The 14,679-nt window shown below is 53.2% G+C and overlaps 1 protein-coding gene across 1 annotated transcript; it reads right to left on the minus strand.

Moving 5' to 3' along the window:
* Positions 1–530: 530 nt before the first annotated feature.
* Opn4 (opsin 4) lies at positions 531–9,877 on the minus strand. The gene is made up of 10 exons (XM_036198596.1): positions 9,737–9,877; positions 8,730–8,875; positions 7,200–7,333; positions 6,681–6,884; positions 5,926–6,097; positions 5,457–5,612; positions 4,482–4,589; positions 3,493–3,673; positions 2,623–2,739; positions 531–569 (listed from the first exon to the last, which is right to left on the minus strand). The coding sequence occupies exons 1-10, from the start codon at positions 9,875–9,877 to the stop codon at positions 531–533; spliced, it is 1,398 nt and encodes a 465-aa protein (XP_036054489.1).
* Positions 9,878–14,679: the final 4,802 nt, after the last annotated feature.

Raw genomic sequence — 14,679 nt, forward strand, 5'->3', positions numbered from 1 at the left:
CAGCCAGTGCCCACGTACATGTGAGTGTGGGCCACAGTGTGGGGATAGCTAGAGGTGAAGAAGTATTTCTAGTGCACAAAGTAAAGTCTGTGTTCAGCTTTGACCACTGGCAGCAGGGGGCGCTGGGCTGAGCTTTCTGAACCAATGAGCTGTCCAGCCTGGTCACAAAGGCTAGCCAAGATGCTTGGCTCATAAATAACTGATGAGTTCCCCAGTACCATCACTATTGTCATCGCCTGGACAGTCGCAGCATGCGGTGTCTGAGGAGAGGTGGCGGCTGCTAGAAGCAAGCCCGGGTCTGCCCTTTGGGCAGAGCCCAGGCGTGGCTGCCGAGCTGAGCAGTGTGGACCGTGCTTCAAGGCAGGAGTTGTACAGCGTGGGAAGGGGCCGGAGCTGTGCGTCCAGTGTAGCGCAGGTAACAGTGACACCCCCAAAGCTTCCAGGCTTGTGAGATAATCCGGGTCTGTGCATGTGATAGGGAGGTGATGGGCTGGACAAGCAGCAGAAGAAAGGGAGGGCCAATGGGCATCCTACATGCCGAGGTCCAGGCTGGGGAGCTGTCCCTTGGTCTGAAAATAAACAGTACACATCTGTTCATTTCTAAGATTGTCTCACAGGGGCAGCCTTCTGATGCCTCGTCACATTTGAGAATACTGACAGGTGAAGATAACTATGTAGAAGGGCCCAGGCTGAGCTGGGCGGTGGTGGCACATGCCTTTAGTCCCAGCACTCGGGAGGCAGAGGCAGGCGGATCTCTGTGAGTTTGAGGCCAGCCCTGTCTACAGAGTAAGATCCAGGACAGGCCCCAAAACTACACAGAGAAACCCTGTCTCAAAAAAAAGGGGGGTCAGGCTATGGTCAAGGACCACAGCTCAAACAAGAAGCCATAGAAAGCTCCAGGATAACCCCTGGGATATCCTCAGACCCCTGGACTCCTGAGGCTCAGACTCCAATGCTCCCACCCCAGTTTATCTTTCTTCTGCAATCCCATATGTGTGTGAGAGCTGCCATCCCCTTTATCCCTGCTACCCTCACTTATTCACCCTTTTCCAGCCTCGTAGCACTGGCCTCCTATGAAAGTACACCTCACAGGCTTACTGTACCCACCACAGCCTCCCTGGGAGCACATCAGAAGGGCCTGGCTATACCATGCTGCTATACCATGCTGCTATACCATGCTGCAGGGTGATTAAGCCCCTTTCTGACTCCTCGTTCCCTAGAGTCTGGAGACCCCTACCCAGATCATCACTACTACCACTTGCCCCTCTTCCTTTCTACATCCCCAGACTCTCTCTGTCTCTCTGTCTCTGTCTATCTGTCTCTGTCTATCTGTCTCTGTCTCTCTGTCTCTGTCTCTGTCTGTCTCTGTCTCTGTCTGTCTCTGTCTCTCTGTCTCTGTCTCTCTCTCTCTCTCTCTCTCTCTCTCTCTCTCTCTCTCTCTCTCACACACACACACACACACACACACACACACACACACACACACAGAGTTCCGGGATGCTAAGTTCCTTTGGCTGAGTTCGACTGTGTTCACTCAGGATGTTCACACATGGAGTGGCCTCTGTGTGCTTGTGACTTGATGGCAGTGCTTATCCCTTGTGTCTGGCTACTGCTGATGGCTGACTCTCCATGCTAAGAGCCCCTCCCCATGGTCCTGCCTCCATCCAGGATGGATAGTCTATCTTCAACCATTTCCCGATCACCATAGGCCACAATCAGGCTTCTGCACCGGCCTCTGTGGCCGTGCATAGTGCCTGGGATACAACATAGGGGGACAGGATCTCCCCAACTGCAGAAGAAGCACCAGGCTACTCATAGGGAAGCAGCATAGGATGGAAGACAGGTCACGCCCATGATCCCAGAGTGGCGAAGGAAGCCCCAGAATAATACCCAGTGGCTGATAGGGACTGTGTGTGTAGGAGAGGGGAGGGCAGGGGCGTGGCCAGCTGAGGGGAGGGGCTGCCTAGGCGCCTGTGCTCATGGCATTTCCAGTGTTCCAAAATACGGCCTTCTCCAACACCATTGACATTCCATAGGCACTGAGGCTGACAGCCGGCCTTCTTTTTATAGCTACGAGTATTCTGGGTGACATCTTGAGCTCAGGGCATTGGCAGCGAGCACTTACACAGCTTGCAGCGCCCACCCCAGGTATGTCCAGCATTAAAACCACACGGAAAGGTGTGTGCCATCTACACTCCATCACCCAGACAACACAGAGGCATCACAGTGACAGATAGCATATGCCAGGGACATGGTCCCATATGCGTGAGCTGTTGTTCTCTGAGCAGACCGCATGTCTTCATGAGCACGTACAATTATAACTCTGCATGGGTCATGGCACAACACGCCAACGGCACTTCACGCACACATAGTTACACAGTCACATGCACATACTCCCCCAGCCATAGACCATGCTCGGGCCCTGCTAAGGATGCCTGGGAGTCACAGAGCCCTCCAGGCGGACAGGGCAAAGCTGGGGTGTATGTGAAGGGGTGATTCTGAGAGGCCTGTTCACACCGTAAGCCTGCCTTTCTGGCCACTACTTAGGCTACTTGGCCTGGCTCCCTACCCTTTCACAGATTGACAGGTATTAGGCACCCTGGGAGTCTTGGATTTCTGTACCTGGGGGCTGGAAGGAGCCTTGACTTCCCTGTCTTCCAGGTCTTGACTGCAGGACGATGGTCCCCTTGCTTTCTGGGCAGCTCCCCATGCAGCTGTGGCTTCTGTATCTGTCCATGCCTGGGGAGGTGGGGAGCAACTCTGAGGTGAGAGGAACAACTTACAGCATACTCATACCCCTCCCCAACCTGCGCTCGAGCTCCCCCACTGGTATTCAGTGATGGGGACCCATGACATCATTTGCAAAGTTGTGGTCACCAAGCCCAGGAAAATACTACCTATGTTGGCAGTGTTTGCCTGCTTAAGCACATGGGTATTTAGGTAGGTGGCCTTCATGAGAGTCAAGGCCTCGGTTAGCAAAGAAGACAGACTCCTCATTTTCTGCTAGTGGTATAGAGACCCAGGAACTCTACAGCTTCATGGAAGGCCTCGAGGATAGAGCGGTGGAAGAGAGCGGGGCAGTCCAGCCGTGCTGGCTCTCAGATCACACAGTGAGCGTGTGGTGGTCAAGGCTTGAAGCCAGGTCTCATCCCAGGCTAGTGCCCACCCCTTTCCTGCAGCTTGTAGCTCTTCACACCTCCTGTAGCGGCTTAGTGCTAAGGAACAAGGCCCCTGGGTCAACTCTTGCCATGGAGAAAGGGGTGATTTAGAAAGCCCATGTTTAGACTGGACTACTGCCGGGTGACTTCATACCACCCATCCCCTCTCTGTCTGGGTAATCCTGGTTGTCGCAGAGGGTGACACACTGGAGGTTAGAAGAGGTGAAGTGTCCCCCAGTCTAATATGTGGCCTTGCCAACCAGGTCCAGGGCCCTGGGGGCTGGCCAGGAAAGGAAAGGTGAGGTACCAGCCAATGAGGGCCCAGCATCCTTACCACCTCACTCTCAGAACCCAGGGACTCTTGGCGCTTCCGTCCAGAGATCCAGCTGAGGTCGGAGGACTGGCTGCTCAGTGTCGAGCGATGGGTAGAGCGGTAGCTGAGGGAGGGGTACCTGTGCTGGCCCGACACTCCAAGAAGGACCCCGAGGCAGGGCAGGTGCTGGGCAATGGCTGCCCTGCAGGAGTCATATGTCTGGTTAGAATAAAGGAACATGGCAGGGAAGAGGACAGGACAGACTAATACAGGACTAGAGTTGGTGGACAGACAGATGCTGGTAATGGGGACAGACAGACAGCTAGGTAAGACACTGATGGGCTCCCGGGGCTGCTGGGATTAACAACAGATTCAGGGTGTGGTGGACACAAAGGGAGAGCCTTGGCGTAGTGGGTTCAACCAAGTAGACATCGCTTCAATTCCTAATGTGGTTGCCCTAGGCCACATCTCTGGGAATGGGTGCCAGGACACACTGAAGTACTATAGGCTGGACTGACTGAGGTCTGCACCAGATTAGCATGTGTTGGACGTCACCAAGCTGAAAACGACTCTGAGGGCCCACAGCAGTGACTGGCTGTCATTCTTCTTAACAAAGCTTGAACCTGACCACATTACCTCAGGATGCTGCCAGGGCCGTTGGAAGCAAGGACACCCTGCTGGGGTCTTTGCAGGATCTCACAGTCTGGGGGCTTGCCTTTGCATGGGAAGTACTGCTAATAACCCACCCTGGCTGCCATATGACATAGCTCTGTAGTTAGGACTGGCTTCCACGCAGGTAGTAGCCATTGATACCTTGTAGGAAATGGGAAAGAAGAGGGGGCATGCCAACTGCAGACCCTCCCCAGTGTTACTGGCTGCACCAAGATGTTCGTGACCCCCCAACTAATAAACATACAAGAAATCAGAGAGAGACAGATAACCTCTGCCTTCTTCTGCAGGCTTAGGTCCTCCATGCCCTGGGTGGGCTTGGAGGCCTGGAAGAGCCGCACCTGTATTTGGGGTGGGTGATGGCATAAATGATGGGGTTGTGGATGGCAGAAGCCTTGGCGATGACAGCTGGCACCGAGCTCATGTAGGGCGTCAGGACGTGTGAGTACCTAGGACAGAGAGGGTGTAGGGTTCCCAGTTCATACCCCCAGTTGTCTCTATGACTGACTCTGCCAAGGCCCAAACTAAACCAATGCCAGCCCAATCTAAACCGACACAGCCAACCCAGCCTCATGGTGAGAGACTGGCAGTACCAGGGAGGATTCTGGTTGAAGGTGGGTAGGAAGGGAAGTAAAGATGGTTGAGGGTGGGGTTCTGGGAGGAAGACATGTCACACCTGCAGAGGAAGTGGCTAAGTCCCACTGTCCCTTAGAACCTGTGCGGCTAGCAGTACCTCTCTGTGTCACTCAATTGTCCCCAGTCTTCAGATCCCACGTGATATGTTACCAAACCCTCACCACATCGTGTGCACTGTCACCTTGGATGTCCTAGAGAAACTTCTGGTAGGCCCCTAGAGGAGACTGCATTATTACTACTCAAGAAGATTGGTACCCGAATAGTTCTAAGTACCAAAATCTCATTCTCACAGAAGTGCTTTGGAAATCTAGCCCATGCCCATGCTGCTGAAGGTGCCATGGTTACCAGACTCAAGCCACAGAAGGTACTAGAGAGAACCTCTTGGGGATCCATTCTTAAGTAGCAGCAGCCCTGACTGTGTGCCTAGGGCTCAGGCTAAAAGGGAACTTGAACCTCAAAAATATCTGTACGTTCCCAAGGAGATGGAAGGTCCCCAGACTGCCTGTGTGTAGTCAGGGCTCCCTGGTAAGCCTTGTGGGGTGAGGCCTGTCACGTGGGGAGGGTAAAGCTGTCCAGCTGGACCTAGGGTGTCAGGATGCCTGGTTTGGGTCAGGTTCGGAGGGAGAGGCTACCTGGATCTGTGCCTTAATCCCCATACCAGTGCTATGGCTCCTGCTCACCCGGCAAAGGCCACCAGGGCCACAGTGGAGTAGGGAGCCCAGGAGAGCACAAAGAAGAGGATCACAATCAGTGCGACCTTGGCCATCTTCCATTCGCTCTGCAGACGATGCCACTGCCGCCGCCGTTGTGGGGACTCACTGCAGCCCTCACAGGCCCTAGGAAGGTTACATCTGGGTTGTAGCAAGTACCAGGGTCACAGCCACTGGGGACACATAGGAGGGGTCCTCCTTTCCCACACTGACAGCTCTGACTTCCAGGAAGTCCGTCGCTGAGCTTCAGCTGCCCTCCAGTGGTTCTGCCAGGAGTGCAGTCTATCAGCCCTCCTCAGAGGACCTCGTCCCTGGGAACTTTCCTAGGAATCCTCTGCCGTAAGCACATGCATTCACCGATCTCAACCCATCCGCATCCCAGTACGTTCTGATCGGCAGACCCCACCTTCTTTGGTTCAGCTCTCCACAGCACACTCACCGGCCTGTTTCTCGGATGGCCCTGAAGATGAAGATGTAGCAGCAGATGATGATGAGCAGAGGGAAGAAGAATACGAAGCAGAAGAGCAGCATGGTATAGGCACGCACCCGGGGCGTGAAGGTCATGTAGTCCCAGGAGCAGGACGTCAGCAGCCCCTCAGGCACATAGGCACCTGGGAGCCGAGGACAGGGGTTCAGCCTTCACTGTGCTGTTGCTTAAGGCACCTTGCTCAGTAGGGGCTTCAAATGGGGAGCTTGGGGTTCCTAGGCACAACCTGGCCTCAGCCACAAGCCTGCCCTGCCCAGAACTGAGGAAGCCAGAGACAGCTGAGAGATGTGAAGAGAGATTCCCAAGTTGGTTCTAGCGAGGACACCAGTCTAGGATTGACTAAGCTAGCTCCTCTGTAGCTCCAGGGCCATAATCCCCAGGGCTAAAACCTTGCTGCTTGTCCTGCCCACTGAAGCCTCACAGCCCCAGCCTCTGGCTAATCTGACTCGCTACAAACTCAGCATTAAGCATGCCTCACTTGCTCCCACCCAATAACCCCCATATTTGGTGACAGGCACCCCAACTGATCCTCTAGTCCCTGGCAAAGCACTTTGAGCCTCCCCCACTGCTGGCCGTACCCCTGACATCCATCTGACTTGAGACTTAGGTGATCCCTGAGGCCCTCTGCCAGCCGGCCAGCCCAACCTTCCCTTAAACTTCCTCTCTCAGCCTATCTACCCCTCCGCCAACAGCACCGGCCCACTTACTCCAGCCAAAGAAGGGTGGCAGACTCCAAGCCAGAGCATAGAGCCAGACACCTAGCAAGACAAGTGCTGTTCGTCTTTTGGATCCCATCCCGATGGTGGCCAGTGGACGTGTGATCACCAGATAGCGGTCCAGGGCTATGGCTGTCAGGGTGATCATGGACGTGATGCCGAAGACAGCCCCACAGAAGGCATAGAACTCGCAACCTGTGGGTGAACCAACTTCCCTAAGTCCCTGGGGAAGAAATTCCCAAAGGGTGGAACAAACTCAGCTCCTTCCGTGCCTCCCAGAATACAGGACCAAGCCATCTCCACTCTGTTTGTTTGCCACATCTGGCCGGGCTGGCAGGGCTCTCGGGACCAGAACCCCATCTTTCCTCTTCACTCAGTCACGGGTTCAGGGTGCTGCCCATTGTGCCCAGCAAGAGCAAGCCACCTCATCTGGGCTACCTTCCACCACTGTGGCATCCCTCTGTTAAGACCCCTTCTTCCCTATAGCAAAAAGGAACCCCAAGTGTCTACCTGTCTCCCCAAAGAGCCACTTCTTGTAGAGGCTGCTGGCAAAGAAGACCGGGGCCTGAGTGAATGACATGAGGAAGTCGCTGACTGCAAGGTTGATAATGAACATGTTTGCCGGTGTCCGCAGGCCCCTGTTCCTGTGAGGTGAGAGAAGTCAGGGCATGTCTTCCTAGGACCTCCGGAGCTGAGGGAGCTTCCCTCACCCTCAACTGTTCATGTATACACATATACATTCATGCTAATATGCAAAATGTACATGGACGCACAAACATGTTGTGCATGCACAAACCCCATACCCATGAATAGACAGGCTGGGGCTCTTGGGCCACAGGCAGTCTCTCAGTCCAGCAGGTATCACCGGTACTATGGGCTCAGGGATCTCCCAAGGTCAGTCCCTCAGAGTGAAGGGAGGTAGAGCGTCTCCAGAAGCAGCTGTGCAGCCCAGGAGGCTGGCTCTCGGTCACACCCCTTTCTTCATCTCACCCTCTGGATTATTCCCTCGGTGTGGCTCACTCTGTCTCCTTGGACAATCCTCTCTGGCCACAGTCTCCCAACAGTGTCCCTCTGGCTACCCCTCCCACTTGCTCTGACAACGTCTTGTTGTCTTCTGGGGCCTCCTCCTTCTCTTCTTCCCTGACTCCTTCTTCTTTCTCCTCTTTCTCCTTCTGCTGCCCAGCCTATCCCTGCCCCACTCAGCCTGTCCCTTCACTGTTCACTCTTGAGGTGGCAAAGGACCCAAGACCTGCAACTCTGACTGTGGGACAGTTATCTTCACAACCCTCTTCTAGCACTATCCATCTTAATATTCGCTCCTAAGGGAGGCATCATGATGCCAGTTTCCCGAGGAGAGTATTAAGGCCTTCATTCACAAAAGGATTTGGTTGCCATTACAACTCAGGAAGTTGCAAAGCCGGGATTCACTTTCCAATCAACGCACAAACAGGAGGAAGTACGGTGATGGGAAAGCCACAGTCCATGTGGCAGAGCAGAGATGTGGACTCAAGGAGAATAAATGATGGCCTCGGTCCTTCCACTGGTCTGTGACAGAGCCTGAAGTCTGTGCTCACTTCCCAACCTGTCTGTGTCAGCCAGCAGCCAGCAGGACAGGTGGGGAGGGGAGCCAGGGCAGCTGCTAGGACTGGCTGCTGGGAGTTAGAGGGTCCTGGTGTCCAGGGATGCTCTTCAAGGTAGAGGAAGGATTCCTCTGGGAGAGAGGATGTCCGAGGTGAACTGGGAGTAGGGTAGAATGAACAAAGACCTGAAGGTCCTGGAGTACCTGCCTGCCTCGGAGGGTATGCCTGAAGCCCAGTGGGCATGCATGTGCTATTCAAGGTTCCCTGGGCCATTTTTTCCATTTTCTTCGGCTTGAAAGTTGGTGCCTAGACCTGAAACTATAGAAGGTGTGGTCTTTGCTTTTCTGCCCATTCTAAGGTGTCCTGGATAGAGCTGGGTGACACTTTGCCCTTGTATTCTGCCCTATCTGCATGGCTGGATATGCACAGTGCCCTTGACCCAACCCCACCAACCAGGCACCTGCAGAAGGTGTAGATGACTGTCAGATTGCCCAGCATCCCTGTGAGCCCCACCAGCAGGATCACTGTACCCAGGATATAGTGAGCATGATCTGGGACATTGACCGTGGGGAAGGGGACCCAGGCAGCAGCCTCAGGTCCAGATACCTGTGGAGAGAGAAAGAGGGGGGCATCACCTACAGATGTTCCTGGAAAGGAAAAGTAAGTTCCCAATAAGGTAAGTGGGGAAACAGAGGTACAGGTGAGAAGCTATGGCCAAGCCACAGGACAGAAGAGTACAGATCTTCCAAAATTTAAACCCAAACCCATATATGTGCAGGTGCCGGGCTCTTAAGAGGAAGGCGAAAGGATCAGATCACCTGCTGGAGGCTGGCAGGACCCGTGTGTGCCTGCAGAACAGGGACACGGCTTGAGTGACATTGAATAAACTGCTCCTGGGTACTGCCCTCCCGATGTAAGGGTACCCCATAGCAGGCCTCAAGGGGGAGCATGCAACCCCTGTAACATAACTGAGGACCCACATCGAAGCCTGACAGGGGAGGGAGGAAAACTTTCCATTAGAAAGAAAGGTTCTTCAGGGCCACTGCGGAGAGGTTATTGCCCTGGGAGGTTAGTATACAGAGGTTGAGAAGGATATCTCCCAGGGAAAGGGAGTGAGTGGTCTGCTCTTTGTCCTGCCCAACATCCCACTCTGGCCTGTACAAACCCAGAAGCCCGGGCCATGCCTTTCTCTGTAACACCTCCACAGGATATCTAGCCAATGTCTGGAAAGACTAGATGTCACCAAGGGCAGAGCAGTGCCTGCCTTTCTGGTCCTCTAGTGGTCTCTGCAGATGAAGACATTGCCTATCCCTGCTTTTCTCAGCCAGTTTGTAAGAAAGGCTCAGAAAACTGCAGTGATGCCCATGGTCTTTCACCTAAGCTCAGACTTCTATCTCCATGTCAAAGTGGGAGTAGGGGACAGGGTTGGGGACTGGGTCTCTGCACACACATGCTCCCCAAACTTACCGTGGGGCTTATAGATAGAAGCTGGGCTCTTGCAGGGACGCTCTGGGTGCTGTTCCAAAGGCTATGTAGGGCAGGGCTGGCCACAGAGCTGGGGCTCTGAGTTAAGCCTGGTGGGACTCTGGGCTCTGAAGGAGAGTCCATTGTAAGGCAAAGTGGTACCTGCTTGGGCTCAGAGACCTTAAGGGCAGGGAAAGCTCTGGGACTTGTCCCCAGACTTCCAGCGTTGCTCCATCCTTAACACTGCGGCCTGCCCACTTGCTGCCTGGTCCGCTTGCTGCGTGGCCCGTTTGCTGCCTGCCTGCTTGCTGCCTGGTCCGCTTGCTGCTGCTCTCATGCCCAGTGTAGATCCAGCCTGGAGCTGCCCTTGAGGGGCTGACTGCTCAATGTCTGCTGAAGCGCAAAGGAATGATTGGCACAGAGGCAGGAATCCTCCACACTTCTAAGTAGCTGTACTGGGTAAGGAGGGGACTGCACATGCTCAGTGGCTCCCTGCTTCTGGCTGTCGCAGAAGTGGGTCCCTGGTGGGTCCCACATGATGGGGGTGACATGAATATGTGTGTATATATGCATGTGGATGCTTAAGGGACACTGGCATGCTCAGCTCCTGGACAATGGGTAGGAGGCTTTGTCCTTTAAACTCCTTTTCTTCCTAGAGCTCATCAAGAATGGCCCCGTTGTTCTGGGAGTCATGGTGGTCACCGGGGAAGAAAACCTATGTAAAGTCCGTGAGTCCGTGGCATCGTCACACTTACCTGCATGAAGGAAGATTCTCCAGTGTCACCTGGTATTCAGGGACAAGAAGTGGAATTTAGGTAGGTGAAGGGCTATGTATCTGCCGTATCAGTGAAAAGGATCACCTGAATTCATTAGTTCGAGACCAACCTGGGCAACATACCGATACCTTGTCTGAAAAAGAAAAAGTAGTTTCTGGGTTGGAGAGACAGCTCAGGGGGTAAGAGCTTTAAGAGTAAGAATCCTTTAAGAGGATTCAAGTTTGGAACCCAGCACCTATCTTTTTAACTCTAGCCTCTGACTCCCTCTTCTGGCCTCTCCCAGAACCTGCACTCACATTCACACACCCACATGCAGATACACACACTTACACATAATAAAAAAAAAATACCTTAAAAATTGTTTTTTTACTGGGGAGACTAAAACACTAAGGCTTATCAGGTATACGCTGTCCCCTTCTTATGTCTGAGTACATGGGCCAAGCTTCTGTTATACCATGGAGCCAAGTAGAGGGTCAGGCACCTACTGGTTCCTACTGTCCCTTTCTCATGATGCTCCACAACAGTCTAATCTTGGAGTACTGAGCAGCCAAGCTCAAGTACTAGACTGTCAGATCATGGCCGCCAGAGGAGTAAGGAAGAGTCTGAGAGCACCAGCTTCTGGTACCTTGAGACTTTCCTGAACGTTAGCTTCAGAACCTGGCAAAGGGTTGGGGAGGCTTGATCACATAGAAAGTGGAGGTCACAGGCAGTGTCTTGTGCTGGGGGGGAAGAGCGGCCATTGAACCTGCCCCGAGAACTGACGAAAGCACACAGTTCTGGCCACCAGCCTCTGCTCACATGCAGCTCCCCAAACCTTGCCTGTCTCCTACTCTGGATTCCAGCTCAAACAGATTGTCAGCGTCATCAAGGAAGCCCTCCCAAGGACCTGGGATGGTCACAATCACCTGTGCATCCTCTTCAGCATCCATCAGAGATGCCATTGGTGGGGCCCCTCTTTCCTGGAGCCACAGACAGGCTTGTTTTGCTTCTGTATAGTGCAGTACCCCACACACTGTTCAAGGAAACACAAAGCCCCCTTGGCCCCTGCTTTTCAAGGTGTGGCCTGAGGGCCAGACACTGGAAGCCTGTGGGACTCAGGTAATTTGTGATAGTGAGATGCACTGCTTTGCCTGGGGCTGCAAGGGCTACAGGAGTGAAGGAATCTTGGGGATTTCAGGAGCTGGGACTGTCCCATGCGGGATGCAGCTGAAATGGTGCTGTAGAGTGGGGCTTGGGGTGCAGAGAACCCACTGCTGTCTTTGGCCTCCTGGCTTCAGTGGGTGCTAACACTTCCCTGGAAGTCTGCTAAAGGGCTAGGAAGATGTGGTGCCCGTGACCCTGAGCTGCAGGGTGATGGTGCAAACTGGCATCAGCTAGTCTCCACACACCGTCTCCCCACCCTACTACCCATCTGGAGCTGTAACCAGTGGGGCCACTGAGCTGCAGTTCACCTGGAACAATCTTGTTCTTAGATTCCCTCACTCGCTCCAGCTCAGGAGCTCCCTTCCAAGTGGTGGTCTGAGCCACGGGAGGGGCAGTGGCGCCAACTTTTGGCTTTGACTAGATTCTGTGGTGTCTCTGTTCATCCCGAGCCACCCTTCTGCTCACCGTGGTTTCAGCATCTATGACTGATCCCACTTGTATTTCCACCCTCACCCCACTCCTAGCCACTGGACTATAGGAGATGGGGGGGAGCTTACAGGGGAGGGGGGCGGCTTACAGCCCAGCACTGCCTCAAGTCTGCTCTTCACACCTCCACAGCATGCCGGGCTAGAAGTGAGAAAAGCTCTTTAGGCCTCTCATCCCCAGAGGTGCAGTCAGGGGCATGGGAAGTGGGAAGCCTCAGAGGGTTGAGAGCTGGGTGAGAGGCTGCCACAGAGACAGGGGGTGTGTTGTTCATTTAATGTTAGACCAGCAGCGGCAGAGGGAAGGGGCGGAGACTGCACTCGGGAAACATAATCAATCTGGTAACGCAGATGCTGTCCACAGGGCCCCATGTTTAAGGGTGTCCAAGTCCCAGAATTCTTGTAGAAAAGTCCTGAAAGTCCTCACCAGAAAATCTAATTGTGAAGCCAGTAGGGTAGGAGGCTCCCAGTCCCTACCCACCATCATTTGTAGCCACAGCATCCACAGCATGGACATCTCAAATCCATCCCAGGCAGTAGTATTGTAATTCCAGTTTCAAGTCTTCTAGGCCTCCTCTGGGGATTGGCTTCCCCACCCGTGGGCTATGTGGTTACCCAAAGGCTTCTGGGAAATTCCAAGAGCTGTTTCCAGGGGAATATTAAGTGTCATAACAGGCACCTGGCCAACAGCTCACCTGGGCTTCCTTTACCTGGAATCTGGTGAACCCCTTGAGAATGGGAGCCTTCTCTTCATGGCCCAGGGGAGGGGCTAGAAACAAAAACCTCTCTGGCTTCCTTTTGCTGTGGGCCCTGGGCATCTCTTCCTCCTTCCCTGCGCTGGGCCTAAGGATGCTATTCCCAGCCTCGTCTACCCAAAGAGGCATGACTGGGACCCTGTTAACACCCTGAGACATCCAAACTAACTTGTTTCCTCTAGATTTCTCCTCCTCTGGATGATACCCCACACCCTTACATGATACTCTTCAGCAATGCCTCTGAGTCCCTTCCTTGGAATCCTGCGTTAGCCAAAGACAGCAGGTAAATGAAACTGGGGACAGTCTACATACCCTGTGAGACCATTTCCTGTCCCCACAGAACACCTGCAGCACTTCCCAATGGTGCCCACATTCCTGGCCCAGAGTGCTGGCCCCAAGTACTGAGGCCTGCCATCAATGATGGGAGTATTTAGCTATCTGTTCAGTGCTGGTGAGTGCAGTCTGGGGCACTCCACTTTTACTCCGAGAGTGGCACTCATTCTTTAAGCTTCGATAGTCCAGGTTGCCATCAGACACAGCAGCTGCCCTGCGTGAGCTCAGTGTCTAATTTGGGAGGGGGTAATGTGGTCGGTCATATCCCAGAAAGCAGCCTGTTCTTCCCTCAGCCAAGCATTCTATAGGGAAGTGCAGGTAAGAGAAAGTGAGACAGAGGAATTAGGAAACACAAAGTCAAGGAAGCGTAAGTAAAGCCCCTGATTCAAACTTTTAACCTGAAAACTGACCACACACCCAAGATGGACATGTGGGTACAGAAAACCCTGCCATATGGGTGGGGTGACCCGTGTTTCACATCCCACTGCCCACCGGAAGTGATTGCATGTTGCCAGATTTAAGGGGTGAAACGCGTTCCTTAGGGTTTCACTGCTTCCTTGTTCATGCACAAAGCATCATGGCATATGCAGAGGCTTACAATAGACACAGACATCGATGACTTAGGGTTCTGAAATGGAACAGAGGGAAAATACCGTGCTTTCTCAATGTAATTCTGCTGATCCAAGCCATTTGGTACAGAGTAAGGCATCTGTGTGAGGAGAGAAAAGGAGGAAGGTGCCGTGCCCATTGAGATGTATGACAGTCTAGAGTAACTTCTGATGGCCGAGAGAGCAGAGGTATCAAAGACAGATGAAGCAGGATGGAAATCTACAGGGACTCTCAGAGACATTCTCAGCCAGAGTATCCTGCCACAGAACTGCCTACCTGGGTCTGGTTGTCCACATGCCAGCTTTACAGCAAAACCTCAAAGCTGCAAGCAGTGCAGATTTCCTTGTCTCCTCAGGCCCGGCACTGTCGTCAAGGAACTCGGAAACAAAAAGTGAAGAAAGCCTGTGAGTAAAGTACCCAAAACAAATTTTTAACTTGAAAATTGACCACATACATAAAGTAGGCATGCGGGCATAGAAAAACCTGCCATGTGGGTGATCACATGTTTCACATACCTTGAGCCCATCCCTCTGCCCTTCACAAGGAGCTGCTTGCTAAAGACCGACTGACCTTGTAGCATTTCAGCTTTGCTGCTGTCTGCCCCAAAGTTCTACATGGTGACACAGAACCACACGCCTCTGAGCTCCTTGTCCACAGGCTGAACATAGAGCTATGTGTCACGTGATGTGATGCTCATGGGTCATCACAAATGGTGACCCCCATAAGGTTAGCTCACCGGTGACATTGTGTGAATGTGTTTTGTGATACTGACAACACAATGAAATCACCTATATACAGGTTTCTTGGAACATATCCCTGTCAACAGCAAAGCAGAACTATACTGAGAC

Source organism: Onychomys torridus, chromosome 9 (genome assembly GCF_903995425.1).
Source record: "Onychomys torridus chromosome 9, mOncTor1.1, whole genome shotgun sequence".
NCBI lineage: Eukaryota > Metazoa > Chordata > Mammalia > Rodentia > Cricetidae > Onychomys > Onychomys torridus.